The 26,702-nt window shown below is 35.6% G+C and overlaps 7 protein-coding genes across 8 annotated transcripts; 2 read left to right on the forward strand and 5 right to left on the reverse strand.

The window, feature by feature from the left end:
• The first annotated feature begins 1,184 nt into the window (after positions 1-1,184).
• Positions 1,185-3,018, forward strand: LOC112723695 (12-oxophytodienoate reductase 3). Its single transcript, XM_025775149.2, has 2 exons — positions 1,185-1,719; positions 1,963-3,018. The coding sequence occupies exons 1-2, from the start codon at positions 1,200-1,202 to the stop codon at positions 2,796-2,798; spliced, it is 1,356 nt and encodes a 451-aa protein (XP_025630934.1). The 5' UTR covers positions 1,185-1,199; the 3' UTR covers positions 2,799-3,018.
• LOC112723694 (O-fucosyltransferase 35) lies at positions 2,948-8,091 on the reverse strand. The gene is made up of 9 exons (XM_025775148.3): positions 6,686-8,091; positions 5,873-6,013; positions 5,715-5,787; positions 5,550-5,620; positions 5,376-5,464; positions 5,009-5,141; positions 4,469-4,701; positions 3,810-4,286; positions 2,948-3,681 (listed from the first exon to the last, which is right to left on the reverse strand). The coding sequence occupies exons 1-9, from the start codon at positions 7,190-7,192 to the stop codon at positions 3,486-3,488; spliced, it is 1,920 nt and encodes a 639-aa protein (XP_025630933.1). The 5' UTR covers positions 7,193-8,091; the 3' UTR covers positions 2,948-3,485.
• A 3,970-nt stretch (positions 8,092-12,061) lies between these two features.
• LOC112723693 (uncharacterized) lies at positions 12,062-16,849 on the forward strand. The gene is made up of 6 exons (XM_025775146.3): positions 12,062-13,779; positions 13,935-14,362; positions 14,689-14,850; positions 15,461-15,536; positions 16,053-16,208; positions 16,330-16,849. Exons 1-6 carry the CDS (start codon positions 12,316-12,318, stop codon positions 16,474-16,476), a joined length of 2,433 nt encoding a protein of 810 aa, XP_025630931.1. The 5' UTR covers positions 12,062-12,315; the 3' UTR covers positions 16,477-16,849.
• Positions 16,850-17,387: 538 nt separating this feature from the next.
• Positions 17,388-20,195, reverse strand: LOC112723696 (GCN5-related N-acetyltransferase 6, chloroplastic). Of its 2 annotated transcripts, none has more exons than XM_025775151.3 (9): positions 19,629-20,195; positions 19,312-19,537; positions 19,130-19,182; positions 18,764-18,800; positions 18,589-18,663; positions 18,379-18,483; positions 18,142-18,295; positions 17,956-18,032; positions 17,388-17,840 (listed from the first exon to the last, which is right to left on the reverse strand). In XM_025775151.3, the coding sequence occupies exons 1-9, from the start codon at positions 19,739-19,741 to the stop codon at positions 17,775-17,777; spliced, it is 906 nt and encodes a 301-aa protein (XP_025630936.1). In that variant the 5' UTR covers positions 19,742-20,195; the 3' UTR covers positions 17,388-17,774. The 2 variants fall into 2 exon arrangements, with proteins under 2 accessions (XP_025630936.1, XP_025630935.1); XM_025775150.3 differs by having other exon boundaries at positions 17,956-18,035.
• Positions 20,196-21,789: 1,594 nt separating this feature from the next.
• LOC112723698 (uncharacterized) lies at positions 21,790-22,583 on the reverse strand. Its single transcript, XM_025775153.3, has one exon. The coding sequence runs from the start codon at positions 22,581-22,583 to the stop codon at positions 21,957-21,959; it is 627 nt and encodes a 208-aa protein (XP_025630938.1). The 3' UTR covers positions 21,790-21,956.
• Positions 21,790-24,669, reverse strand: LOC112723699 (uncharacterized). The gene is made up of 5 exons (XM_025775154.3): positions 24,468-24,669; positions 24,059-24,211; positions 23,736-23,911; positions 23,499-23,631; positions 21,790-23,210 (listed from the first exon to the last, which is right to left on the reverse strand). The coding sequence occupies exons 1-4, from the start codon at positions 24,600-24,602 to the stop codon at positions 23,529-23,531; spliced, it is 567 nt and encodes a 188-aa protein (XP_025630939.1). The 5' UTR covers positions 24,603-24,669; the 3' UTR covers positions 21,790-23,210; positions 23,499-23,528.
• A 121-nt stretch (positions 24,670-24,790) lies between these two features.
• On the reverse strand, positions 24,791-26,054 carry LOC112723697 (uncharacterized). Its single transcript, XM_025775152.3, has one exon. The coding sequence runs from the start codon at positions 25,931-25,933 to the stop codon at positions 25,100-25,102; it is 834 nt and encodes a 277-aa protein (XP_025630937.1). The 5' UTR covers positions 25,934-26,054; the 3' UTR covers positions 24,791-25,099.
• Positions 26,055-26,702: the final 648 nt, after the last annotated feature.

Genomic DNA, 26,702 nt, shown 5'->3' on the forward strand with positions numbered 1-26,702 from the left:
TCGAACTCTTGACTTTTTTGGATCTAGAATTCTTATACCACGTCATGAAACCACTCATCCCAAAAACTTAACCTGACAGAAAAAGGTAACACTAATAGTTATATTTCTAAATTCTAATACTAAATAAACTTCCATTGTACACATTGTACAAAATTTCTATTGGCTTCCTATACTTTCTCTTTTAAAAAATCTTTTTAAAAAATGACGCCTAAACAATCTCTAAAACGCTTACCAAATCAAGGAGAACTCAACTAACTGTAGTGTGGATGAAGAAGAATGTGTCTGAGATGAGAGTGGCCGCAGAAATATCCACAAGTGGGAAGCAGTTCCACAAAGTCTACTTTTATGTTCTCTAGACTTTACAAAGTTTGACTTTGACCTTAGTTAACCTGAAAACTACAGATTTCAGCATATTTTAATGGGTTCCTTATTCCCATTCCTGATTCCCATTTTCCAAAAAAAAAAAAAAACTTACGCACGGTTCTTCTGTTGATTTCATTGTAATGTTTTAAATGCATACATATAACAAAGAGCAGTCATATTCATTATTGTTAGATAACTTGGTGTGCTTAAGATGGAACATTTTTTTGCGTATTTATTTAGAAAATAAGAGAGGAAAAAGGTTAAATCACTTAAATGCATTAATTTTTTTTAAAATATAATTTAGCACATTCTCTAAATTAAACACCTACTTGACACTTGAGTTGATAATACATGCGCACATATGATATATCTGTTTCCTGACCCGAAAATAGCCATTAATTATTTTTAAAAACAAAATGCTAATGAATGACAAAAAAGTAAAAGGAAAGAAAGGTTATATTTCATGTTGCTTTGCTACTTTGAGGGATATTTTTAGGGTGATGCCACTTTAAGTGTTTAAGAAGTAACCGTGACCAATTTAAAAACAACATTGAGTATAATTGGAAGTTGGCAATAATATACTAATATGAGTAAACCATATGAGTTTCATGTTTTTGGTAAATTGCTTCTAAGTTCTAACATTAGTTTCAGTACTAATTTTTGGGTTGGAATATCAGTCATTCAGGTAGGGTGTTCGGGAAAATATAAAAGAAATGGGCTTCGAGAACTTTTTGTATCAATTTAATGGGCCGAGAGGCAAGCCCATGTATACCAAAAATAATTTTTTTTTAAAAGAAATTTCCGGGAAAGAAAAGAAGATAAAGCACGTGATCATCATGTCTCGTGAGCAAGGTGACCGTCCAAAAAATCGTTGGAGAAGTGCAGAACATGGTAGCGCATTATTTATTTGGTTTCCCACACAAGGAGTTGACTGGACCCACCACTTTCACGGTTCCGCCTTTAATAATACAAGAGCAAGAGGAAGACTTGCTTCTACCAACAAGATCCGGTTAAGAATGGCAGACAACGAGTCCAGCAGCCTGTTTTCTGCTTACAAGATGGCAAAATTCAGTCTCTCGCACAGGGTGGTGTTGGCGCCCATGACCAGGTGCAGAGCCTTGAACGGCATCCCACGTGCCGCTCACGCGGAGTATTACGCTCAGAGATCCACACCCGGTGGATTCCTCATCACCGAAGGGACTTTGATCTCTCCCACTGCTCCTGGCTTCCCTCATGTACCTGGAATATACTCTGAGGAGCAAGTTGAGGCATGGAGAAACGTCGTGGATGCCGTGCATGCCAAAGGCAGCTTCATCTTCTGTCAACTCTGGCATGTTGGCCGTGCATCTCATCCCGGTAACCGATTACTCATATATAATACTATTGTCAGAATATAATTAAGATTAATTAGGATCAATTAGTATTATTTAATATAAGTGAATATTTATTATAGAAGATTACGTCTTTATTATTACGATTCTATTAGTACTTTGATTACACTCAATAGTACACAAATTTTTTCTCCAGTTTAATCTCTTGTTTCTAACAATTATAATATTATATATCAAATTCAAATATCTGATTTGCTGATTTGAACAGTGTATCAGCCTGGGGCGGCGCCGCCCATTTCCTCCACAAACAAGGCTATTTCCTCCAGATGGAGAATTCTCTTGCCGGATCAGTCCTACGGCGTGTATCCAGAGCCCCGACCACTTGACTCTTCTGAGATACCACAAATAGTGGACCACTATCGCCAGTCAGCGGTCAACGCTATCCGAGCAGGTTTCGATGGAATTGAGATTCACGGTGCACACGGCTATCTGATTGATCAATTCTTGAAGGACGGGATCAATGAGCGAAGAGATGAGTATGGTGGATCCATTTCAAATAGGTGCAGGTTCTTAATGCAGGTAGTTAAAGCAGTTGTTTCTGCAATTGGAGCAGAAAGAGTAGGTGTTAGAATCTCACCGGCAATCGACCACCTGGATGCCATGGACTCCGACCCGCTTGGCCTGGGGCTAGCAGTGGTGGAGAGGCTCAACAACCTCCAGCAAGAGCTGGGCAGAAAACTGACCTATCTCCATGTCACTCAACCCCGCTACACAGCTTACGGGCAGACCGAGTCGGGCAGACCCGGCAGCGAAGAAGAGGAAGCTCGGCTGATGCGGACGCTGCGCAATGCTTATGAGGGTACATTCATGGCAAGTGGTGGATTCACAAGGGAGTTGGGAATCGAAGCTGTGGCTCAAGGGGATGCGGACTTGGTATCCTACGGTCGCCTTTTCATCTCCAACCCGGACCTGGTTCAGAGGTTGAAGCTCAATGCACCTCTAACCAAGTATAACAGAAAGACATTTTACACTCAGGATCCTGTTATTGGCTACACTGATTACCCTTTCCTAAGTGGGACTACTGACTCACTCTCACGCCTTTAATTCTTATCTTACTTCAATTATTGCATGTAATAAGGGAATGTTTTTACTTTTTATCATGTATCTCAAGTATGAAAGTTTGAAAAATAGTTTGCAAATTTCAAAGGAAGTAGATTTTAGTAAAGTTGGTAAGGAGTTGTATGCTGATGGTGTGTAGAATCAAACCACTGAGATTGTTTATAATGAAAATGGGCAAATGATAATATCACGTTACCCTCTTTAACATTAGAGTATACAAATCCATTCTTTTTTTCCTTTCTTTCTTTTCTCTCTTATGATGCAATTATAAATACAACTTATTCAGTACAAGTGTAGAATAAAATACAATCTAGAGTTTTCATTCAAAACTATGGTTAGGGATGAGGTTTCTTTCACAAGGTATACTGTTTAGTTTCTATTGAGTGTATTGAGAGTGCTATACTTAGGGCTGCCAGTGCCTGATCCTTAATTTATAAGTACATTCGCGTAGTTCAGGTTCAAAACCCACCTTGGTCCCTTGTATAAATCTTATCTCCAATAGGGTAGGGGCAATTTATAGCACCTTAACAGAAAATCCGGCTTTCCAACAGTCATATTCCAATCTCCTCAAGACTAAGAAATATATAGCACAGCACAGCCACAATGTCTTCTGTTTGCTGCTGTACTGATGTCATCATAAGAAGCACAACCACCAGTACGGAGTCTTGAATACTACCTTGATTTTTCACATATACATCCTGGCAGAGGATTTGCATAAAAACTTTCCTCCAGCTTCGGAAATTCTCCGGCCTGCCTTTCGTACGGACCGCCGATTCGGTCTGCATGAAGCTTTTTTACCTTGGAGCTGAACTTCTTCCAAGAAATTTTTCCTTCATCTAATTGGTCAACAAGTTTAACAAAATCAATCCTGCATTAACCATTGAAATTCTGGCTTATAAGAATAAGAAGGAAATAGTTTCACACGGGGTAAAATGCAGATCATTGAACCATCAAGTGGAAAGTAATACACGAGAAAGTACGTTAAGAATATCTTACTTGTCTGGATTGATGGTCTTCTTAAAGTTTTCAAAGCGCCTATGACCTTGTACAGCCTTTGCCATATTTCCATCGTAGGTGTAAAGAAACACATCGCTCTGAAGGGCAACGACATAGTCTATACCAGCCAACATGTTCTGGTGATTCTTGAAAGGACTCAGCTCTTCTTCAGAGGACAAAGAGGAATGAGAGAAGATGTTGGGGAAATCATCCTCAAGATATTTCATACTTCCTCTTCCGTATGCTTCTCCGGCAACAAGATAAATCCTTGTGTGTGATGGAAAACCAAGTGCTCTAAGTAACAGGGAAGTTTCCCTAGGAGTTAATGGGCAGCCTCCAAGCAATCTCCTCTCGGTCCCATTAATCTCTTTCTCCTTCCAGTGACTGACTTCATACCGCATTTGTCTTAGTTGCTCATCTTCTTCTACAGTCAAATTGTGACTGCAGCCAGTAAATGCAAGCATGTCCTTCTCATACCTACAACAAAACCAACAAAGAGCAAAGGTTATTAGAAGCAATGATAAATGAAATTGAGCTCTTTCTTTTTCAGCTTAGGCTTAGACATACCCACATATATGCAAAACATGTAGAGAAAAAGAAAACATAGGCAGAGAGAGAAGATTCAGGTTAATATTTGCAATACTAGTATTGTAAATTACCTCAGATGAAGGGCCAGATAAGGATTTCCATTCTGTCGCATTCTAGATACCAATGTGTTACCAAATTCTTCAATTGGAGCGGAGTATTTTAATGCTCTGTAATTTACACGGCATCTTAGCTTTTGTATGGAACTTGAAATGTTGTTGTTAGCTAGCCGGGAATCAGTATGAGTGAAATACATCACTTTGTGTTGTTTTAGGAGGGGAAGAACTTCAGTTTTGTAATAGTTGACCTGTAAGTTAACATGTATATTCTCACTTGAGTGCTTTTAAAAACAATAGCGAAAAAGAAATGCGATGCTATGATCCTCATAAAATTCAATAATCAATGACAAAGAACAACCAAAGGTGAATGACGACAACACATATAACAGCATCATTGCATAGTGATACTCTCATTTTGTTAACAACCTCAACTTGCTACCTAAAAGATCAGATGAATGGACGACTAAGTTCAACATGAATGGGATGAATAAAATTAGTAAAACATATATTCTAGATATGCAAAGGGAGGAGCTGGAGTAAACAAGTTATGCTGACCTTAGACCAAGATATTGGAGTTTTTGAGAAAGGCTCAATTCCGGCGTACACATCTGGTAATCTCTCGACTATGTGGATATCATCCTTCAGTGTATTAATAAAATGCCTCCAGTCAAACAAATCCTTGAAATCACTGCAAGTATATTGACAGGAATTAAGTTTTCGATGGCAGAAAGTATTAAATCCATTAGCCCAACAATATTTATTGAGGTGCAATGCCTTGATTTGAACAAGTCTGATGGTAATACCCTATGAATCTTGTATCTAAACATAAATATCATCTACATTGACTGAAATTTCAAAACCGAATGAAGTTTTTGAGATCCAATTTTCTACCCCATATTATAAGGTGGCAAAATAAACCAACCTCTCGTCAGCCCAGTAAGAGGTGTGATCAAGAGAAGGAAGAACAAGTGTCGCCTTCATAATCTTGGCAACAGCAACCATATCACATATCTGCAATTACAACACAATGATAAGTTAGATTATGCTTGCTACCTAACTTTTCATAATATACCATCGGAAATCAATGCTGCCAGACCCCAAATCTCATCTGGTTCAAGCCACCATTAGCGTTTATGAGGATATAGCCGTTGGTCTTTGCATCTAGCCCTGATGAAAAAGAAAGAAAAAGGAAGAGTGAGAAGAGAGAAATCACAGAATAACCCACTGCATAATACGAGATAGGAGGGTACTTGAGTCATACTCTTATGATTTCTTGGCAGTTCTATGCATTGAGTGAAATTGTCACTGTTGGGTTTAGACCAGATGCCTGACTCCTGAATGAAAATGCAAACTTTATAAATGAAAAAGAATAGACATCTCTAAACACAACATATATTACAGACGGGATTTAAGACTTACTTCGGCCATGGCAATCTCCCTACCAATTACTCCTGTGTCTACCATCTTTAGAGTTCGTTCAGCATCACCTTCTCCATCCCTATAACCATAATCAATGGAGCTTCGGTCCATTATTAATCTAGAAACGGAGCCAGATAGTTCCTGATAAAAGGGTAAAAAAATACTTTGCTTAGTAATATAACTTATCCAAACACCACACCATCCTCAGATGGATAAAAATTAAAGTGATTTAAGGATACTCAAATCAGATCATGAACTATCAACTATATAGTTCTTAATCCACCCTAGTGTGAGTTCTGCAACTCACTTATTAATGTTGGCAAACTAGTATGGTAGACACTGTATACAAAATTGATGATAAAATAATCTGCAACAATTTAGAAAGTGAAGCATTTCTAACAAAGTAGCTACTGTCCAAAACCAAAAGTACCCAGTTTCTCTAACAGAAAGGATAATTCCACAAACAACCAAACAAATTACAAACACTGCAAAAATGAATCAAATAGAACATGTTCACAAAACATAGCGTCTTCGCTCGCAAACAAAAAAGCTGATTAAACAACTTTGCAACGTAATATCCAAAATTTGACCTTCCACTCATTAAGAAATTATATATACTCTGCATCTTAAAACTTAAGATTCCTACGGAAAACCGAATCCCCCCAAAAAATAATATTAATAAAGAGATCACAATACGAACAATGCCACGAATAAAGTTCTAACTTTTGTGAAAAAACTGACACAAACTAAAATTAACCCCTGCCAAAATTATAATTTTTTAACACATGTATCTTCCTGAAACTTGATTCGAACCTTGTTAGCGTCCGATTCAGCTCTTTCAATGGCAGATCCAAGCCAGCCAGTGGCACACATCTTGAGAACACCGAGGAACAAGCACACACCACAGAACATCAAGAACATCCAGTGCCCAAGCTTCTTCTTCTCCCTCAGACCCAACTCCACAACAATGGACTCAATGGGCTTCTTCAGCAGACCCTTCACGCCGCCGCCGCCGCCACCCCTGTGCGTCACGTGATGGAGGTGGTGGTGGTGCACGTGCTTCCTCTCCGGCACGGTTTCCAACAACCCTTCCGATGAGAGCAAGCCAGTAGTCCCCATCTCCGATCTCGGAGAATTGATTTGCAGCTCAAGTTCATTGAGCGAGCCAAGAGAACCTCCGCCGCCACCGATGGAGCCACCGCCGGAGTTGGCGCCGGTGGAGGTGGCGTTGTTGTTCCGCTTGAAGGAGTGGGCCCGGCGGGTCATTGGGCCCGAAAAACGCGGGCTGTTGACCCGCTGGGATACCCCGTCAGCACCCATCGTGTAAGGCTCTGTTTGGATTCTACGCTTTTTTTTTTCTTTTTTTTTTTTTAGTGATGATTTTGCAATGAAGAAGAAGCAGCAGCAGCAGCTTCTTGTGATAGTCTTCTCTCTCTCTCTCACTCTAATTTGCGCGTTCGGATTTCGGAATCCGAGAAATAATGCTTCGAAGATTGTTCGCTGCTTTTTCTTCCTGTTTTCTTCTTTTTTTTTTTTTTTTGTTCTTTGGGAAAGAATTAAATTTGGTTTTGGAATTAGTGATGATAATGATTGATTATTGCTGATAATTATTGAACATGGATAATTGTAATGTAGCAAGTAGCAACCAGCAACTTACAAAAACAGACAACGATCGTTCTACACTTTTTTTTTGTTCCCTTCTTGTGAAAACAAAAATACATTCCTCTTTGTTTTTGTCACAAATAAATATCCAATACTAATTATGCAAAATAATTAAATGGTAGAAATTAATTTTAAGTGATTAGTTGAGAATAATCAAATAATAATTTAGTTAAATATATCGAATTATTTAATAACTGCATATGAATTTTTATTAAATTAAAAATATTAACTCCTAACATTATCTACTATTTATATATTTTTTCACTCAAAATGTGCACTATAGTAAGATCAAGTTTTGTAAAGTTTGTATGAAAAATGTCTTTATCATGTGGGAGGGCTATCAACTTATCAAGCCTCTTGCTTCAACTGTCCAAAGTAGGCCCCCTTTTTGTTTTCTTATCTCCAAAAAAAATGTCTAAGTAACAAAAATGCAAAAGAGATTATCTTTTATAATATGTTAATATCGACTAATAGTAATAACTCTACCAACAAAGAAAATGATAATATAGACTAACAATGGAAAGTTTATTAAGAGGTACTAAGTAATAATTAAGATTAGAAAATTTGTGTAAACTAGCAACTTTAGCTTGAAATGAAATTATGCATGGGTGACAACCGTTAACAGGTTGTTATGCATCATGCGAAATTCTTCATGCTAGAAGTATGCGGCACGCTTCTTCGGGTTTTCTATTTTTCGGTTCATGTAATCTCATATGCCTTGTACAACTTTATTAGCTGGATAATGCATTAACGCGTAAAAGGGTGTAAGTTACCGAATCGAACCAAAAATTACCGTAAAATCGAACCGAAAATTATAATAACTAATTTAAAAATCGAAATTTTTTTTTTTTTTTTGCTGACAAAATTGATCAGTTCGGTTCGATTTTTGATTGGTTTAATAAAAATCAAACCGAACCGAATATATGTATACATTTCAATATTTTAACCATTTTAACCTTTAACCTAACAATAAAAATCTTCAACCCCTAATCATTTCAATGTTTTACTCTTATTATTTCAATTTATTGACTATTTTAAACCTCTAATTATTGTGATTTATATTCTTCTCATTAGGAATTAAAAACCGAAAAAATCGACCGAATCATATTGCTATAAATTCGATTCGGTTCGATTCGATTGTTGTAAAAATAACAAACCGAACAATTGTGTCTATAGAAACCAAACATATCGATTCGGTTGGTTTTTAGTCTAAAACTGAACCAAACCGAACCGATAACACCCCTAACGCTTATATATTCAATTTACATTGAACAAATTTATAATCTTCACCTCTTAATCATCGAGTACCTCACTAGAAAATGAATGTTATTTACACGAAGTAATTTGGCTTATTTCCAATTCTTTTTAGTTTTCCAAGGGATATATGATAAGAATGAATAATAATGTTTCACCAATAAAACAAAAAGTGGAAACCACGTGAAAACAATGGATCTGTGTTTTGAGTTTTGACCACATATATTCATATTCACATGTGAGAACGGGACACGCACCTTTCAAAGATTAGTGAAGGTAACAATGGGATAATAACTAATAAGTAAATGTACCATTCTGTTTAGTGAAAATATATGATTATTTTATTTATTTGTCATCCAAGTTTTTAAAATAATTACTAATATTGTGATCACATGGAGCAAAGCCTCTACCTAAATTCTTTTCCGCTTCAGCACATGGTTTGCTTAATGTTAGGTCGTTATCAATAACCATTTTTGGTCCTGAATGATTTGTAACCACTAATATTTATCTTTGTTTGACACTTTTAAGTTTTAATCAATTGTTATTAATCTTAGATGATAATAAGATGTCCAATAATATAAAAAAAATTAAACTATTGTTAAATAAAATTAACAATGAAACCTACTATTTTCGGCATTCCTTCTTTTTTTTTTTGGTGTCATATCAAATTCCAAAACCCCATTGAACCACTCTATCCCAAGTTCATCACTTGTCATAGCAAATTATTTTTTATTAGATTTATTTACGAATAATTGATGATTAAAAATGGTTATTTACTCTACGAACAATCTCTATATAGCAATTGGTATCATAAACACTTTAGCATTCCATAATCAGATCATATTATTATAGTGCATTGCTATACATGTATGATATTGATGGAATTTTATTTAATACCTACAGAAAGCGAAATATAAATTGTCTAAAATAAATTATTCTTTTTAATATAAACGTAATTTAATGAGGTTGCTAAAATAGCTACGGCCAAAACCTTGCCTCTCTTCTCAGTTATCTATATATTTTTTCCTTGTAGTATAAGCTTATTTTGCTAGCTCTTCCCTGTATAAGTATTTATTTTCTGAAAGTGACAAATATTTTGGGATAGGAATTTTTTTTTTTTGAAAACCTTAAGAAATATACAACCTTAAAAACGGATAAATTACTAAAATTATCTCCGATATTTTATAACACTGACAAAAAAAAACTCTACTCCTATTAACAAAAAAATATTTTTCAAAATATATTAAAATATGATACAAATATTTAACATTAAATATGTATTTTAAAAAATACTTTAAAAAGGAGACACTTTAAATATGATTAAAAAAGAGACACTTTAATCTTTAAAATTTTATAATTTTACGTTAACTATAATTTTTTGCGATTTTCTTTTCGTTAATGGTCAAAAATACTTTAAAAATTATAGAGACATATTTTTTATCTGAATTTTTGTATGTATTTTGTAAATAATTATCCAAATATTCTTATAAATATTTGGATCAAATATATAAGAGATTTGCCAAATATAAAACTACTTTTATTACACTAACACAACTTCTTTGTTTTTGTTTTTGTCTTTGTCTTCTTTCCTTCTCCTTTTTCTTCTCCCATTTTTCCTTCTCCTCCTTCTTTTTTTTTAATTCGGTCATGTATGTTCTTCTTCTCTTCTTCTTCTCTTTTGTTATCGTCATCACCAACAACACTAATATTTTGCTAACATCTTTATTGTTTATGATTTCATTTACTGCCATCATTAAATAATTTCAGTTCATTTTTTAGTTTATTTCGGTTTATTTGTGTGTTAATTGAGGTTCATTTGATGCTGCTCATAGGTATTGACCAAATTTTTTAACAAAGAAGAATGAAATTATTCATTATCACTTTATTCAATTGCATTAGATTCCACCCTATTCTATTCAATTAGTTTAAATTTAAACAAATAATAAAAAAAACTCAATCATCAACAAAAACATATGGAATTCATTTATAGATCTAAATGAATCTCAATTAAACTAAGAAATGAACCAAAATTACATAAAGAATAAAAAATTTAGTCAATACTCATCAGCAACATCAAGTAAACCTCAATTAACATACAAATGAATCGAAATTAGTTTATATTTGAATAAACAGTAAAAAAGACTTAATCATTAAAAAAATAAATTGAATTCATTTATGGATCCAAATAAATCTCAATTAAACTAAAAAATAAACCAAAATTACTTAAGGAATAAAAAATTTGGTAAATACTTATCAATAAAATCAAGTGAACATTAATTAACACACAAATAAATAGAAATAAATTAAGAAATGAACCGAAATTATTTAATGATAATAACAAAAAAACCAGAACTAATAAAAATGTTTACAAAAAATTGGTATTATTGATGATGACGATAACGAAAAAGAAAAACAAAAAAGAAGAAAATGGAAAAAGAAAAGGAGAGAGAGGCTCATGACTTAAAAAATTGTTACAATAACTTAGTTAGACTTGGTTAAGTATTTTGTTTCGATATAGAGCTTTATTGATACAAAAGTTATTTAATACTTATAAAAAGAATTTTTTTTTACTATTTTTGTAACATTTAAAAAATCTTTTTTATTGTTATAAAAAAAAATTATCAGCATATTTAAAAATTACGAACAATCTTAGTAGTTTACTCCTTAAAAGCATTTATCGACAATATCCATAAATTAAATGGTACTGTATTCTCCATGCATGCAAATTAATCAGTCAATATGCAATTAATTAGTCAAGTTCACATTGCAAAGAGTGGGAAGTAAATAAATTACAGTGTTTTGTTATTTTAAAGGGTAAACACAAAATAATATTGAATTATTAACTTGTGGATAAACAATTATATTTTAAAATTAATTATTTGTATTAAATATATATTAAATATAAAATATATCTAAAAATAAATTAAATATTATATATCTATACACAAAAATATAATAACTAAATTTTAATATATGTATAATATTTTTTAATTAATAATAATATTTTTAAATTTATTAACAACAAAAATATTTAAGACATGAAAAAATAATAAAAAGTACTTTTTTTTATAAAATGCCAAACAAATTTTATATTAACAAATTACTTATATATTTGATCTAAAATTTTATGATAATATTTAAATAATTATGTAAAAAGTACATGCAACAATTCTAGACCAAAAAGAACTCTAGATTTTTAAATTTTATTTTACTAATAAAATTTTTAAAAAAATATATTTTTTACTAGTATTGATGACCATTTAAGAGGGAGGAAGGTGTAGTGAGGAAGTTTCGATTCTCCACAGTACGCATAAATTCTCTTTCTTTCGTTTCTTTCTTCCAATTCCGTTGGGATTGCTTCCAACCACACGCCTTTCTTCTTCTTCTTCTTCTTCTTCTTCTTCACTGACGAGTGTGACTCTCTCTCCTCCAAATCCCATTCCAACTCCCCCATTACCATTCATTTGCATTTCATCATCATCTTCAACTTCAACATCAACATCAACGTCAACATCAACAACAAACCGATGATCCCCAATAACAACCATAGTACCCCTAAACCCATTCCTCATCCTTCTTCTTCCTCTAATTCTTCATCAACACCTCAATTTCAGCTTCCATGGTTTTCCCAACCCATGGCTGGGGTTACTCCTATCCCTAACCCCAACCCCAACCCCAACCCCAACCCCAACCCCAACCATTATCCCCAACAACCACCTCAGCCTCAACCAATTCTCAATCCAATACCCGATTTCCCCCAATTCTCAAACCCCGAAGAACCTAGGGATTTCGGGGTTCCTTACGCCACCACTTCCGTTCAAACCCATCCCTGGGTTGACCAAGAAACCAACTTTCAGCCATTTTCAACTGATTTTGGGGTTTCCGATCAAGACATTGACATTGGCTCAATTATTGACAATTTCCTCAACCCCGCTAACTCCGACTTATTTGGTGGTCCCGATCACGGGGCATCATGCAATGGCGTTGCTGATGAAACAGAAAGAGGCTTTCTCAAGAGAGGAACAGTTGATTATATGGGGGTTACCGTTCCCATGGACGTCGATAATGCCACTCCCAAGCGCACTAAGACAATGGGAGAAGTATGGAACGAGAACCCTGATTTTCAGTTTGATTTTTCTCAAGGTTTCTTTTCGCCGGTGGTGGAGGTGGAGGAAGTGCAAGGTGATCCGAGAGGGAAGAGGATATTGGATGGTCATGCTGCTGATACCAGTGGTGCTGCTGAAAGGTTGGTTCTTGGTGGTGACAACGGTGGTGGTGGTGGTAATTCCGGTGGTCTCAGGAGGTTAAGCAGGGAAGAGAAAATGAAAGGGCCGGTGGTGATGGAAATTGATTTCTTGGCAAATGCTTTTCATGACGAGGCATTCCGCGCACCTAGACCTGAAAATTCGAACCCTGGCGTTCCGATCGAAATTTCAGATGATGATAACGATGATGATGATGGCGGTGTTATAATCCTCCAGCCACCACAGGACAATCTTAGCTCCATGAGAAGGGAACGTTTCAGGGACATAGCCAAAGAAAATGCATCTCGGTTTGCCCGGTTCGTGCCGGATGCTAAGGATGCATCATCTAACCCTGAGCCTCCAGTGGAACCTCCAATTGATGAGGGGCCAACACCTTTCTCGACAGCTTTGAAATTTATCAGAGAGAAAGGGATGAAAAATGTGCAAAATAAATCATGGGTTCCTAAATCGAATCATACAAGACCTAGGAAGGTGCCATCATTGAAAGAAATATGCCTAAAAGTTCTTGCCAGCTATGCTGATGCAATTGTGTCACTTGATGGTGTCCCAGAAGACCTGAGGCACAGACTTAGCCAGCTGACATGTGACTCTCATCGGATGGACTCTCACTTTTTTGAACTTGTTGTTAAAGGGTCTCCCACTGAAATTCGCCTGAGAGATTGCTCATGGATGTCTGAGGATCAATTGACAGAATCTCTCAAAGTGTGTGACACTTCCAAATTGGAGGTATGCTTCTTGAATTCTTTGATAGTTGTCATTTCTTCTCAAATGCTAAAGTTGAACATGTTCCCTTTGTTGAATGTTGAATTTCATTTAGCTTCTGAGATTACTACCTATATTTGACACATCTGAATTCTGGTTATGTATTTACATGTGAATAGGTGCTACAACTTGACCAATGTGGACGTTGCATACCTGATTATATTGTGACAAAGTCACCGAGGTGGTTACACTTACCTAGATTAATCAGTCTGTCCATCACTGGTGCTTGCCGTCTATCAGATAAGGGGTTGCGAGCGCTGGTTTCTTCTGCCCCGGCTCTTAGATCGGTGAACCTAAGCCAGTGCTCCCTTCTCACATCTGCCAGTGTTAATATTTTGGCTGATTCACTAGGACCACTTCTGAAAGAGTTGTATCTTGATCATTGCCAAAACATCGATACTGCATTAATTGTGCCAGCACTGAAGCAACTTGAAAATTTAGAAGTGCTGTCATTGGCAGGCGTGGGAACTGTTTGTGATAAATTTATCAAGGATTACATCATTGCCAATGGTCAAAACATGAAGGAGCTTATTTTAAAGGATTGTGTGTAAGTACTGTTTGAGCTGCCTGATTCATGAAATTTAAAGAAGGTTACACTATAATTGAAGCGTTTATTGAGAGAATTCCTATTTTGGAATTATCATAGGGAAATGAAATAATCAAAATTTATATTCAATTGGTCTATGAGCATGGGTTAACTATTATTTCTATCTTTCAATTATAGTTTCTTTCTGAATCAGAATTATATTGCCAGGGTATACTAAAAGAAAAAAAAGAATTATATTGCTAGGATTTCCAAGTTGTACTTTCCCTATTTCGTTCATTGCTAAATTTTATCTCTTTCCCTTGCTATTTTTGTTTCTAACTATGCAGAAAGTTGACTGATGTGTCGATTAAAGTCATTGCTGAACACTGTCCTCTGTTGTGTGTTCTTGATCTCGAGAACTTGCCTAATTTGACAGATTTATCTATAGGATATCTTGCCAATAATTGTCGAGCACTTAACACATTGAAGCTCCCCTGTACACCATTCAGGTACTTCTTCTTCTTCTTCCTCTTCCCTTTTTTGAGTTACTAGAGATGACTCATTTATAGAACTTTCTAGCACAGCTTTTTATTAGGATGAAAACCTTCAATTCTGTGATATACCTGGGTCAAAATTTATAGAACTATGCGCAGCTTTTTATTAGGATGGAAACCTTCAATTCTGTGATATACCTGGGTCAAAAGCTTAGCACCATCTTACAGTACCATATGTGGATTGAATTCCTTCTCCATAGTTGGAGTTTATGATTAATTTTCAATCCTCCTTGAGCACTTGTCTGATTGCTTCTGGGACTCATATTAGAAATTATATTAGATTTCCATTATCCAATCCTCCTTTCAGTGCATCAGATTCTGTATTAGGGTTAGGGAATCAAATTCCATGATAACTTGTTCATAGAGTATTGGCACTGCTGTATTGGACCAGTATTGACTTTTTAGCATTTGGAATGTCAGGAGTGTTTCTTCATTATTCGATGTGTATGTAATTATGCTATGCTTATGCTTCTTTGGATGGTACACAGTGCTTATTGCATAGCATATTTCTTTCATTCAAATTCCTAATGATGGGTTAATTTACGAAAATTTCTCTTTACTACAGCGATGAAGCAATAGCTGCCTTCATAGAGATCATTGGAGAGTCCTTGAAAGAACTTTCACTCAATAAAATCAAGAAGGTATGTTGGTTACACTGCCTCACTGAATGTCACTCAATAACAAACTGGAATGCAGGTGTTTGTATGTGCAATCCTACACATAAATCATACTCTAAGCACATGCTCATAAAAAGATGTGTTTGGGTGGGTATACCTTGTAGAAGGATTGAAATAGATATATTTTCACCCTTGCCAGCATTGGATCATGTGTTTTATTGGAAGAGTCAGCAGACACTTCACTTTCTGCTACTTATTTTCATCATTGTTTTCAAAAGTCAAATTCATAGCTGCAGTGATGAGAATTGTAAATAATACAATGTAAAATAAGCTAGTTGATTGAAATTATTCTAAAGGTGTGTCATGATCCTGGTATTTGTCTGGTTCTTTTATTTAGTGACATGAAACAAAGCCCTATCTCCCTGTTGAAGGAAGAAAACTTCTGTCAATTGTTTTTCCATCTGGCTGTGATAGCTGTTTAGTTCCAGCAGCATGCCAAGTATCGTTTTCTGAGTGCTTGTCTCATTTTGCTTAATCCAGGTTGGTCAGCATACAGCCGTGTCACTTGCAAGCCATGCGAAAAATCTGCAAGTTCTAGATCTATCTTTTTGCCGAAATTTGACAGACACCGACTTGGGTTTGATTGTAGATAGCTGCTTCTCGCTAAAGTTTCTTATACTTTTTGGATGTACACAGGTATTTATCTATCAGCAAACCCACCTCAGGCATTTCTATGATGAATTTCTTGTCTTCCTGCAAACAGAAGAATAAAATATAATATTTGTATGACTTGTTCAAATGTTATATATTCTTTCAGGTTACAGATGTTTTTCTGAAAGGATATTCAAACCCAGAGACCCAGATCATTGGATTGCAGATGTCTCCTTTATTGCAACATGTCAAAGTGCCTGATTATCATCAAGGTGCTTTGCGTTATTCACCGGTACCTGTAAATTCGCCATAAATTAAAGTTAAAACAAAATTAGATATATAGAAGATTATAGACAGTGACATTTTGCGCAAAAGCAGAGTTAACTTTCTGCTAACATGGTGCTAACTAAAGAGGGAAGGAAATGACAAAGTCCCCTCCCCACCCCCCCCCCCCCCCTTCTCCCTTTTTTTTTGCCTTTTGTTTGGGCGAGGACGTCAGAGAAGATTTCTTTCGTACACCCTTGTTGTAATTGGAGAAGGGTAACATTCTTTTTCCTTCTCAAACATACAGCTTAACCATACATATTCTAGCAGAGAGTATATTCCTATTCCTTTTGTACAGAGGATGTCAATTGTACACAATAGTCTAAATTTGAATGGAGGCAAAAAATAAGTTCTCTTTCTCATTTAAGATAGAATATTTTAATTCGGTTATGTTGAGTTGTTGATTCCAAATTCCAAGGCTAGTGCCATATACTGATGATTTTCATTAGTGCTCGAGTTATTTGATTATTTCCCAACTCCTTTTAACATTCTTAGCTTCTGAATACTTTCGTAAATTTTAATCTAATATCTCAGTGGTTATTATGAAATAGGAAACTAATAGATTTAATTGGACCTTTTGTAGAATTTTTTCTTCAACTTACCAAACCATACAATCTATACATTAAACTAGTTGATTTTCTATTTATTGGTTGTGCACCAAAAATCACATAGTTTCTCTAATTTGCTATTTTCGTGGCCACGTGAGTTTTGTATTTCACTAGATAATATGATTGTGAATTGCTTGTGCTATGAAAAAGGGACCGTATCGTCGTTTCCTTCCTCTTATTTTTTTCAGACATGAAACTCTTTTTCTCCATCGTTTTGCTCTCATAATGTTGTTTCACATAATAGGTCACTTACTCACTTTATTTCACACTGTCCTAAAATATGCAAACAATAGAGTAAAATTTCCATTTCATGTTCATTCCATTTGACTGAGCATTAGATGTTCGAACATAGTCGACTCTTGGAAGTGCTTCAAAATGTACCAAGACTAATCAAAGATCTGACTACTTGATAGATGATTCAGAGAAGAGGTAGAAAATAAACCGACTTTTGTAATCCAAGTACAAAATATAACTACAACAACTCACTTCACTCTATGATATAGGAACAGAATCACTTTTTTCCCAAAAAAAAGAAAGAAAAAAGAAACCCGTCAATTCGGTATAGCATGGACTTTTACATGCATTTACATGAACTTAGCGTATTTGGATTTTGGAATTCACAGTTGTTGATGTTGGCTAATCAAAAGCATAGCGGCATCAACCATCAACCTTGTGTGCTTTACGTCTGTAAACGGAGCAAGTATGTTTGCTCATCTAACAACAGTGCGTTTGCCATTTCAACGATCTGAGGGGGAACAAAAAGGGGAAGACATGAAAATCGTTGACTAGTGGAATTATTCAGGAAGAGAAATTCATTATAGAATTGGAGAAATAAACATATGAAATAACAGCTGTATTACCTCAAAGCCCATGTTCTTGTACAATGATTGTGCAGCTCCATTATTTCTATCCACATGTGCAAATATACGTGCTACACCTGCTAAATCAACATCCAAATACATTCGTAAATCTTTGGATTTCAGGCTTATTTCATGTGCTAACATGAATTGTAGAAGCTACTTTCACTTCAATGCTCCAGACTTTACCTATGGATTTTGCAGATTCAACAGCAAAATGGAGCATGTTGCTTGCAATCCCCTGGCGTCGTGCTGATTTGGCAACACACAAGTTTGAAATGTAGCCATATCTGCTTGATGGTGTTTTGTTGATGCCGCAGAATGGAGGAGCCTTCGCTCGTTCCTGCAGAAATGGTTAATTTGGCATCAGGCTAGACTAGCAACAAGCCATAAGTTTGCATCTCAGTGAGAAAGAATGTGACATACCCCAGGAAAAGTCTCTCCTTGCAGCATGTACCGGATATTCAAATCAAGGGTCCCAACAACACTTTTAATTATTGAGCGTTTTACATTCTTTTGCTCTTTCCTCACCTGATAAACTTGACTCCAACACACCATAAGAGAAAACATACACAAACAATGACAAATTAACTGTCAAAAGTGTATAAATATGGATTTAAGATGAGATTGTTTTACCGTGATAATGCAAGTGCAACTCTCCCCATTTGGCACAATTTGCACCCTACACCGCCGTTTTATTGCATGAAATTCCTAAGCAATAAGAATTCCAGTTAAGATTATGATTTTCACAAAATACACTCAATTGTATTTAGCATACACAGTGAGAAAAGTAATGTGTATCAACTCCTACCTGATCTGCAAATTTCCTTTTATAATGATCAGTATATCTGGAGAAAACATAAGGATAATTAGTGGCATAAAACTCTTCATCCAAATCAACTCAATACACTTGTGTTTGGATAAGATCTCCTTGTATTAAAAAATATATAATTAAAGTATGCTTGAGCAGATTTTTTAGAGGTTAATTGTTTGCTTCAATTTTGAAAATAAAATTAAAAAAAAAATTAGCAAAATCTGTTGATTCAATCACAACATCGTGAAGTAAGCAACAAATAGTAACAAATCAAGTTTTTGTCAACAACTCTAATTAATTAATGAACTATGGAAAAAAATTGATAATCTGATGAAGCACTATGTCTAATTGTCAATGTCATACCGTTCATATGGTCGATTCTCCCAATGACTTTCTGCCCTCAGCCATGCTGCTGTCTAGCACAACATGAACCCTAAATTATACATACATACATGAATAGTACTAAAAACAAAAACAAACAGCAAGCTCAATGATTTTTTTATTCAATTTTGGGGTTTTATTATCCCTCAAATTTCATGGCTTACCCAATACTCTTCATCAAGGAGGGCTTGTCGTGCAACGAATTGGCCAAATTCGAACCTACTATGCTGATCCAATTCTTGATCCGATGGCTGTAATCGGTCAAAGTGAAGATCACAGAACCTCGAAGTTTCGAACTTTGGGATTGGCGGCGCTGAACTCGGAAGCTGAACCGAAAGTTCCTTCTTCTTCTTGTTGCTCATCGTTGGAGAAAAATTGGAATCCATAGCCCTGTTTCGCGTTGAATCAAAACACACAGAGTTCAAGAAAGAAAGATACAACCAAAATGAACGAGTGAAGAAAGAAAAGAATTGGAACTTACGTGGTCCAAGAAGCAGAGATTCGTCGGCATTTGCAAGTACGAGTGGGAGAAACTTGGATGAACAAACTCTGGAATTCCGGTGTCTGAATTGCAATCGAAACGGAACAAGGCATCGTTGGTTGGTTCTTGGTTCGATAGAAATGAAGAGATTATTTGTGTTTATGTTGCGGGAAAAAAAGTGTGGAATTTGAAAGAGCGAAAAGAAGGAAGAAGTGGTTTAATCGATATGGTGAATGAATGAATGAAAGAAAGAATGAGGGAAGCAAGAAAAGTGGGGAGAGTTATCGTTTTGCAAAGTTTTTGATAGTTTGAGGATTGAGGTATGAAGGAAGGCAAAGTATTCTCTCTCTCTAAGATTGTGACTGCAGCTTCAAAGTGCTTCTGTTGTGTTCCGTCTTTATTATTTTTTTTTTTTTGGTTTCCCACGGTATCCCCCAACCCGACAGGTCAAAGACTAATCCGTCTTTATTATTTATTACATTGTTTGGCGCTCCCTCTCTTCCCCATTGGCTACATTAATTACATGCAATTTGGCATTAACTAAAATTTGAACTTAAGAAATTTTAATTAAATAATAGTAAACATTTATGAGTAATGTTAGGTAAACCAAAAAAACAACTAGAACTTACTTTATTTAGTATTAATTAATTATCGTAATAATTAATAAATACTAAATAAGACAAGTTATATCGTTGTCTTTATGTGAAATTCATAATTAAAAATTATTAAATAATAATTTAATCAAATTTATTAAATTATATTAATAATTTTAAATATTAATTTATAAATTATTATCTAATGATTCTCAACTATAAATTTTATATAAAAATAATAGAAAAAAAATTTTCACGTTAAATAAATAAACAGTTGAATAATGTGAAATATGCCATTCCATATATATACACATAACAAATGAATTACTTTTCTTTTTCTTCTTCTCGCCAATAAAAAAATGGAGAAATGCTCTTAAATGTCTCCTGATAATTATCTCAAAAAATAATGAGATTTTCAACAAAAAAAATATCTATTTTGATTTTTAATTTTTATTTTTATGAGACTGATTAATGTTTTTGTCAATACTTTTTTATATTAACGAAATAAACTTACGTAATATGTTAAACTATTAATTTATTCGTTAAGAGCTAACTAGGATTGATGATTTTTTTTGGTTGAAAATCTTATTGTGTTTTGGATAATTGTTACCGTCGTTTAATATTTTTAAAATATTTTTTTATTTTTTAATTATATTGACTAAATTTATTGTATAAATTTAAAAAATATTAATAATTAATATGTTACATATGATCTAGAAAGAGATTATTAATATAAAAATTAATTAGTCTCATAATATTAAAGAACAAAGACCAAAATTAATAGGGATAAGTATTCACCCACGAAAAAAACATGAAAACTGAAAAGTGAGTGGCATAGGGTCAACAAGGTAAAAGCAAAATTGATCTTTGTGATTGGAGTTCGTGTGTGGCGCATTGGAGTTGGACCAAATTCAAAGTGTTAATGACAAGATAGCCGAGCCGACCAGACTTGAAAAAATGTAATCCACTGTTAGATGGTGCCATTAGTAGTAAGTTAAGCTCATGAACACTATGTCATTATCACTTATTTTGACATTAGATTATCAACGCGGAGACCGTATGTCTTTTAAGGACTTTTGTCAATTCCATTATAAATCGTAGACTATCCTTTAATAGGTAGTTTATCTATATAGAATCATTTGAGAAAATAAAAACGTTATAATTGGAAGTAACTAGCAAGATTACAATAACATCCCGCACTGAAATTCCAATACATAAACAAGAAGTTGCGGATTCCAAAACAGCTAGTGGTAGAAGCCCATGGTTTGTTCACAGCTTATTATAATACTGTAGCTAGTTATGATTAGCCATAGAACATGATCTAGGTGCGAAAAAAAACCATCATTGTCCATATAAAATAAAAAAAGTGTTTAAACGTGATTGATTGATTGATTGAGCTGCCTCCTTAAACACTTTAAACTAATGTTTTAGAAACTTCATGTGTATTTTGGCCATCCAACTTATTATTATATAAAGTTGAGCCTAATCTTCGGTAACATGCGTCTTAACTCGTTTTCCCTTCTTTTTCGGCCTGTATTATAATTAATTAATAGACCTTCGAAGCATGATTACAAATCAATTACTTAGCTGCATTAAGTTGAAAGCAAGAAAAATGGATGCTCACACATGCAATGGCCACAACCGCAGTGACCCGAATAAAAACAACATGGAACTGAATAAGAATTTGAAAACATGCAAATATCTGCACTACTAACAAGGTTCAAAATGCTTTCATTCAGGGTTCAAAATCAGTCTTCACCCACTGCTCATTTTTGCTTTTCATGTTCTCATCCAACTCCTTGGTTTTGCACTGTGCAATTTTGGTTCCATTAGCCATGGATTCCTCTTGCACTTTTGCCATCTTTCTGCTTCTCTTCCTAGCCATGGCTTCCTTCTCTGCTTCCAGCTCCTCATAGTCTTTGACCCAACAACTATGCACTGCACAACTCAGGACCAACACAACCACCTGCAACATGCACATTGCCATCAAAGCCCCGCATTCCATCCTCACCAAGAACTTAGCTTCTTTCGGGTCTCGAGGCGACTTAAGCAGAGACAGGCTTGCTTTCTCTCTTGTAAACAAGGCTAATATGGTGAGAATTTGACCTACCAATGAGGCTAATACAAGGGAAATGTGGGTGAGGAAGCATAAGTATGTGAGCTGGGAGTAGAACCCCACAAGGGATGAGAGAATTGAGATGCCGGAGACCATGAAGAACGCCATGCCGAAGGAGGTTGGGGGCATCTTGAGGAGGATTGTGGGAGCAAAAGAGGCTGCGGAGATTACAAACAGTGACAAGTTCAAACAGATAAGGAGGATGGTGGTGAAGGAGCATGCGTTTCTATGCTTGGAAGATGCCATTACGGCGATTCTTGAGAGTATTGTATAATGCTTTGAATCTTTTTGAAGATGGTGTTTAAATTATTTGAGTCTTTTATAAGGTGGTGAATGGTACCGTTAAGGCTGGGTGTAACGGCTAGGACTAGGATACAAAAGCAGATGGGTTGGTTGGTGGGTCCAACTTTACTGAATCTTGGAGACTGCAATGTTCCCTCCTCAAGCATTCGAATTAAAGTCTATAGTGATTAAAAGTGTCTACAATCTGCCACTTGATTACATTAGTATGGCTACCCTGCTCTGGCTTAGTATGGAACTATGGATAACTTGGAAAGTAAATAGGCGATTTGCAGCATCTCAAATATGAATAATTACAGAACAAATGACCAAGTAACTTGATTATGTTGGATTATGTAATGTACAAATTACCATGTACTGGCAGACACACTTGCAAAATAACTTGATACTATTGAAATAATGTATGCACAAAAAGCAAGTAGGGGCGTTTGTCTATAATGACTAACTACGCTCCTTGTCAACCGCTCTAGAATTTCCCGTGTCACAAACTTTTTCAAATCTCTCTCCCGGTAATTATCAGCTTAACTCCACTTTGAGGCCTTGCAGGCATTTCGAACAAGAAGTGACATAATCCTGCCAATAAAGCCCGATTACAAAAGTAGTCAATTTCAAGTAACAACTATAGGACCCTATGGTGAAGCTATCTTGTTAGTTGTCACCTAAACCCCCCAATGCATTTTTAAATTTAAAGAATAAGTGTTCCGATTCTTAATATTATACAAACAATGCATCCTCAACAGCACACACCGGTGCACATAAAACATATATCTGATCTTTAATACATGTTTCTTCATAACAGAAAAGAGCCATCAGTATGATGTCCTTCACAGCCACTATGTTAATGAGAGTTATATATAATACCTGATTTTCTTAGACTATCTTCTTTGCCAATCAAACAGAATCAGTATGGGTTAAGATGGCTTCAACTCTATCAAGTGATGCTTGAAGCCGTCCAGACTGCATGTTGAACAGTGGTTCATCGGTACCTAGAGCCCTGTTAAGGTTCAAAGTAAAAACCAATCGATCATATTCATCAAGCAATTTTATAAGAGAAATAAAAGGTAGCAGGTATCTAAAAATCATAAATTTGAAACTTGCCCAGTAATTTCAGGGAGAACATAGTCTGCCCTCCATCCGAATCGTAAATCAAAGCCTGGAAACAAGCCAACTGAAGTCTTATTTCGAATTCGGGATACACCATCTCCACCTAAACATGTAGTGAGCTTCCATTTCCAACCCGTAGCATGCATTTGAAAATTGTGTCCTACACCAACCTGCACTGTTTTATGTCAGAGTAAAACACTACAAACGAAAGCACTTAAGCTTATTATGGCATTAATAACTGAGTACACAGAGGAAACCAACACATAGAACCACATAAAAAATGCCAGAGTTACTGCTTTTTTTAAACATAATGAAACCTGAAGATTCAGAAATTTGGTGACAGGGATCTTTTTGGAGAGAATGCGAACATCTTGATGAATAGGCTCGTAAATTAGCTTCCACTTCCATTCAGGAGTTAAAGGCTTCAATACAAGCTTGGCTTGATATTCATTGATGGGAGTATTATAGAACTGCAAGATAATAATGTTCTCATGAGTTTTGGCAATCAATTATAAGAGCACAGAGACAATTAACAAAATAAAATACCCTAATAAGAGAACATGATCCTCTGAGGATGAGTTTAATTGCTACAATGCAGCAAGTGATTGGATGTAGCACACACAGAGATACCCAGATGCGGGAATTTCAGTGTGACATAATATCAAACACGTTACATGCAAGAGGCACGTGCAAGAGGATGAAAAAAATTAATAGGATGAAGATGACCTCCATATTGAGACCAACTCGAATGCCCTGAACTTCTTTGCGAAACTTCACAAACAACTCAGAAGGGATTAGATTGATGTTGTACAACTCATCCCATGAACTCGCTTCTTCCCCGTTCGTCGCCGCTGACTCCATTTTTTAATGCCGGAAACTGGAGTGTGGAGATCCTTCTTTTTTTTTTTTCTTTTTCTTTTTCTTATTCAGTTATTCGCCACCTATTCGCCTATAAAATTAAAATTTCTTTTCTTTTTGGGCCGTAAAACCGCTTGAGCCCAATAAATGACCAGTTTTGGACTCAAGCCCAATAACCGATGATATTGCAAATCAACTAACAAAGCCCAAAAAGATCCCTGACCAAAAAATAAGAAAGCCCAAAAAACAAGACCAAAAAAACAAAGCCCAAAAAAGAATATGATCATTTGGGAAACGGGGTGTGTGTTGAAATGTTGAAATCAGGGTAACTTTTGGCACAAGATATTCCATCTTTTTCATTCCAAGAACCCCAACCAAAAGTCTAAAACCATAATCAACATTTATACGATGTTATTATTGTTACAAATTCCAAAACATATATACAAATTGACCTTGACCAAAATCAACCATATTGATAAAAGAGAAAAAATAACCGATACTTAAATTCTGATATTCAAACTAGAAGTAGAGTTTTTTGGCACAAACTTTCTGGCCCATACATCTCTGCCATTGATGCTAAACTTAACCTTGGTTGCACCCCTGAGTATGACGTCAATGGTGGATGCCCTTCGAAATACAATTCGAGCGAAGAGGGATTGATGGTTTGGGTGCTGCACCTCCTGCATGTACAATGCTTCAATGCAATCTCCATACGCCATTGTCAAGAAGTCCCTTAGTTCCCTCTCCTCCACTCTGTACCCTTTCGAGAACGTCACAAACATCGTCCTCGCCTCTGCCGGAACCACTTCACCACCACCACCACCACCACCACCACCACCACCGTTGTTCCTGTTCTCTTCCCTGTGCTGCTGCTGCATCACCATCATCTTGATGTCACTGAAGGCTCTGATGCACACTTCTTCCACCATTTTCGCCACTCCCTGCACTGCGTCGGCGCGATGCTGGTGCAAGAACTGGAGCGAGATGTCCTTGTCCAAGACGCTCTGAAGCAGAGGAATGCTGTCTATGGCTCCTTCTAAAGAAGAAGGTAGCATGGCGTTGAGGCATGTAAGTGTCTCTTCTGCAAGGTCGTTTATTAAGGGGGTGGGAAATGAAAGTATCTTGTACACGACGTTGCGAAACCCAATCCTCTCGAGCCAGAGCCACATCCCCATCACTTGCATGCATTCCGATGGGTCCCGCTTGAGGTCCATGGTAAGTGTTGTGTACACCTCTCTGTCTATTCTGTGGAACACTTTGAACTCCTCTTCCGATACCGTGAACGAAGAACAATAAGGTTTATGGTTATGATTGCGATTCCCAAGAGGGTCCATGATGTGTGATAAGATGAGATGAGAGGATTCAATGATAATAAATACTTGATGATCCGATTAGGCACGACGATTGAACACGAGGTACGTCACTCGCTCATGCATTCTGGAGGGACATGATCTTTGGTCACTTAATATTAACAACCCCGTTACATTACTAACTAACAGCATTTCTGCCAACTTCTGTCAATTTTTATTTATAATTGTGTTTAATAAAAGTGTCTTTGTGAATGTGACTAATAAAAATGTCTTTTTTTTATGATTGTGTTTAATAGAAATGTCTTTATAAATATATTTTTTGAATGTATCTTTTTATATATATGTTTAAAATATAATAATTAATTATTATTAGTAATAAGTTGGTAGATATTCAATCGGGTTTTTCGTTCTTGGATACCGAGAAGAATGTGAGGCACATGAAGGTAGAATTAGAGACTAGAGAGTGATTTTATTTTGACTGAAGAAGCAAAAGAACGAAGCATGGTGGCATGGGAGGCATGTTTTCAAATGGGCGTCAGCATTTTTAAGCATGTAATTAAGTAAGAGTGAGTTACAGCAGCAAATGAAAATGTTTTGCGATGGTTTCGAGGTCAATGCATTGGTTAAATAAAGCATTGGTTTATTTAAGATGAGAGTTTGAATTGAAATTGGCGTAGGCAGATAGAAGGTTCTTTTGTCTCTCACACAATGCAGCATTGCATGGCTCCATGAACTACGCACTCATATCTGTAAAACTAAATGACTTTGGCATCTCTTACTTTAAAAGCTCAGA

Source organism: Arachis hypogaea, chromosome 11 (genome assembly GCF_003086295.3).
Source record: "Arachis hypogaea cultivar Tifrunner chromosome 11, arahy.Tifrunner.gnm2.J5K5, whole genome shotgun sequence".
NCBI lineage: Eukaryota > Viridiplantae > Streptophyta > Magnoliopsida > Fabales > Fabaceae > Arachis > Arachis hypogaea.